The 3,318-nt window shown below is 37.8% G+C and overlaps 1 protein-coding gene across 1 annotated transcript; it reads left to right on the top strand.

Annotated features, from left to right (window-relative positions):
* Positions 1-763: 763 nt before the first annotated feature.
* LOC106301439 lies at positions 764-2,088 on the top strand. The gene has a single exon (XM_013737834.1). The coding sequence runs from the start codon at positions 933-935 to the stop codon at positions 1,899-1,901; it is 969 nt and encodes a 322-aa protein (XP_013593288.1). The 5' UTR covers positions 764-932; the 3' UTR covers positions 1,902-2,088.
* Positions 2,089-3,318: the final 1,230 nt, after the last annotated feature.

The raw sequence follows: 3,318 nt of genomic DNA, 5'->3' as shown, positions 1-3,318 counted from the left end.
ATTCAATCAACGATCTTATTGGGGATAATAAGTTTTGATATTTATAAATGAGAAATTCCATAGAATAAACCTAAAATTTTTTTGTCACAAATATAGACTTTAAAAATAAAAATGACCAAAATAAATTTAAATATTTTATCAAAAAAATATTTCGTATAAAGGTTTAACTCATCGATGAATCGGCCGAGCAGAAAAAAAGAAAGAAAAGGGCCAAGGATTTGCCGAGTGAGGCTCTTTTCAAGTTTGCCATAGAAAAACTCATTCGAGTATTTATCTTCGATTTGGTTCGATTCAGATTAATTTTTGGGTTGGCTCGACTCAATTTGGTTATTTTGTTCACCATACGTAAATAGTATTCAATCAACCAACTTATTGGGGATAATAAGTTTTGATATTTATAAATGAGAAATTTCATAGGATAGACATAAAAAAAGTTTTTATCACAAATATAGATCTTAAAAATAAAAACGACCAAAATAAACTTAAATGTTTTATCAAAAAAAATAAATATAGACTTATTAGGAGTATTAAGCTAAACTTTATAACTATAAGATTTGTTTCCAAAAATATAGTTGTGACTTGTGAAATATGAGTATTGTATGTCCCTCTACTAAAACAAATATATTTATTTTTTCTAATTTTGAATTACAACATAAAGAAAAAACAATTAGTAGATTTTTAATTTTTTTAAAAAAATTAGTGAACTTAAATGTTTCTTTGACCCTATATCGTTGGTGTCGTGTCCTTAATCCTAATTATAGAATTGTCATTTTCTCATTTCCCAAGAAAGAAAGAAAGAATTGTTTTAACCATGAAGTAACATTCCTCATCCTCCTCCCTCTCCCCTCTCCCCTCTCTGCGTTGAGATCTCTCGTGAACAGACAAAGTTGCCAGCTTCCCAGCTTCATCTTCCCGATCGCTTCTAACCCTTAATGGATCTCGCGGCGGAGGAGCTTCAATTTCTCAGCATCGGAGGCATACTCCGTGAATCCACCACGATCCCCAAATTCTCCCCGAGAACATTCTACCTCATAACCCTAACCCTAATCTTCCCTCTCTCCTTCGCCATCCTCGCTCACTCCCTCTTCACCCAACCCATCCTGAACCAGCTCGACGCTTCTCCTCCCTCCGCCGACCAGTCCCAGACCAACCACCAATGGACTCTCCTCTTCGTCTACCAATTCATCTACATCATCTTCCTCTTCGCCTTCTCCCTCCTCTCCACCGCCGCCGTCGTCTTCACCGTCGCGTCTCTCTACACCAGCAAACCGGTGTCTTTCTCCTCCACAATGTCGGCCATCCCTCTCGTTCTCAAACGTCTCTTCATCACGTTCCTCTGGGTTTCCCTCTGTATGCTCGTCTACAACTCCGTCTTCTTGATGTTTCTCGTGATCTTGATCGTGGCCATCGATCTACAGAGCGTGATCCTCGCTGTCTTCTCGATGGTTGTGATCTTCGTTCTGTTTCTTGGCGTTCATGTTTACATGACCGCTTGGTGGCATTTAGCTAGCGTCGTCTCTGTTCTCGAGCCTGTCTATGGGATCGCCGCGATGAGGAAGAGCTATGAGTTGCTTAAAGGAAGGACTCACATGGCGTGTTCCATGGTGTTTATGTATCTTGCTCTCTGCGGGTTCATCGCTGGTGTTTTCGGAGGTGTGGTGGTTCGTGGAGGAGATGATTTCGGGTTGTTTGCGAGGATTGTTGTTGGAGGGTTCTTGGTTGGTGTGTTAGTCATTGTGAATCTTGTTGGGTTGCTTGTGCAGAGTGTGTTTTACTATGTCTGCAAGAGCTTTCACCATCAGGCCATTGATAAGTCCGCGTTGCACGATCATCTTGGTGGGTATCTTGGTGACTATGTGCCTTTGAAGAGCAGTGTTCAGATGGAGAATTTTGACATTTGAATAATCAAATGAAAGGATAAGTTGTAATGTTTGTAATGCTTTATAGTGTTTGTTGTTATAGCTTTTGTCTTAATTAATCTGGGGGATAAGACTGATATTGCAGATTTGTGTCTGTTCCCTGTAATCTTTGTAGTGTGTTTTTTGTTCCAAATTGGAAGGTTAATGAAATAAAAGTTGTTACTAGACAGTTCCTTTTAACTTTATTACTTGATTGGCATTCTAGTTTGGTCTGTTACGTTGAAGCATATATTGTAGTATTTGTTTTAGTTCAAGCACTGTCTTCGGTTACAATACCTATCAATACCATTATGAAATGAACAGTTTTAACAGAGCCGGTTAGCCCTTCTCAAGAAACTGAACAACGAATAGTCAGGAAGCTGTGACTGTGAGAGTGGATATTGCAGGTACAAACACCTCATCTCCTGGGTAAATTTTCACTCCTGGAAGAGATGAATACATGAATCTCTCTCTATGTTTCTCTGTATCAAACTGTTTCAGAAGGTAATTGGAAAGGTAATAATTGATCTTAACAATCATGTAGTCCGTTCAGACGCCTGCCTAACGAAGAACAAGGGAGGGGTTTTATCAAGCATCTGCTTTTACAAGAATGAGTAAAAAATGATCTGGCCCTGAAGAACAAAGATGAAAAGAAAACAGCTATTTGTTTCGCTGCCGCCTCGGGATCTAATAATATTTCGGAAATGACAGTCAATGACTCAATATGAATGAAGATACTTTGTTTAGACACAGGAGATAGATTCTTTTATACGAGGAAGTCCGAGTTATCATTCTGAGCTTGTCAATCCCTTTCATAGGAGCTGATAAGAGTCTACAAATTACATGCATGATCTCGGTGTATTTGATTCTTTATCTAAACAAGTGAAAAATCGCAAAATAATATTTTTTTTTTATGGTAATCATCGCGACATAATATTTCATCACTCTTTTGGCTTACAGATGTGATGTTAAACGTATGAATTAGATATTGGTATAACTGGTGATTATATACCAATATATACAGTGCCGGCTCTAAGGGACTGCTGACAATGCAAAAGCACAGGGTCCAAAAAAATTTCTACAAATTTCTTTAGGATTTAGGGCCCTGTATTTCCAAAAAGATGTCGTTATCTAGCAAATATTGCAGAGAGTGCTCAACAAAATATGCAGGAGAGCGTGTATCATTGGGAAGAAGAAACCACATATACAAACCTGTAATTGAAACTGGAAACTAAATTATATTTAAATATTTGAGTAATTCTGGTCCACAAATTTTAGCTAAGAAATTCTTTTCATTTACTATAAACAATTTTCTTAGAAACCTATCTTAGTGTAAAGCACAGGGCCCACGAAAAGTTTAAGCCGGGCTTGAATATATAACTATGAAAAAAACTTAGGTTCACCCCATAGGGTGAACTTT

The sequence above is a fragment of the Brassica oleracea genome, chromosome C7 (genome assembly GCF_000695525.1).
Source record: "Brassica oleracea var. oleracea cultivar TO1000 chromosome C7, BOL, whole genome shotgun sequence".
Lineage (NCBI taxonomy): Eukaryota > Viridiplantae > Streptophyta > Magnoliopsida > Brassicales > Brassicaceae > Brassica > Brassica oleracea.
The sequence above is the reverse complement of the archived record's forward strand: the minus strand, read 5'-3'. Positions and strand labels throughout refer to the sequence as shown.

What these genes read in the sequence shown, in the direction of transcription:
- LOC106301439 (XM_013737834.1), top strand. Translation starts at nt 933, where the DNA reads ATGGATCTCGCGGCGGAGGAGCTTCAATTTCTCAGCATCGGAGGCATA.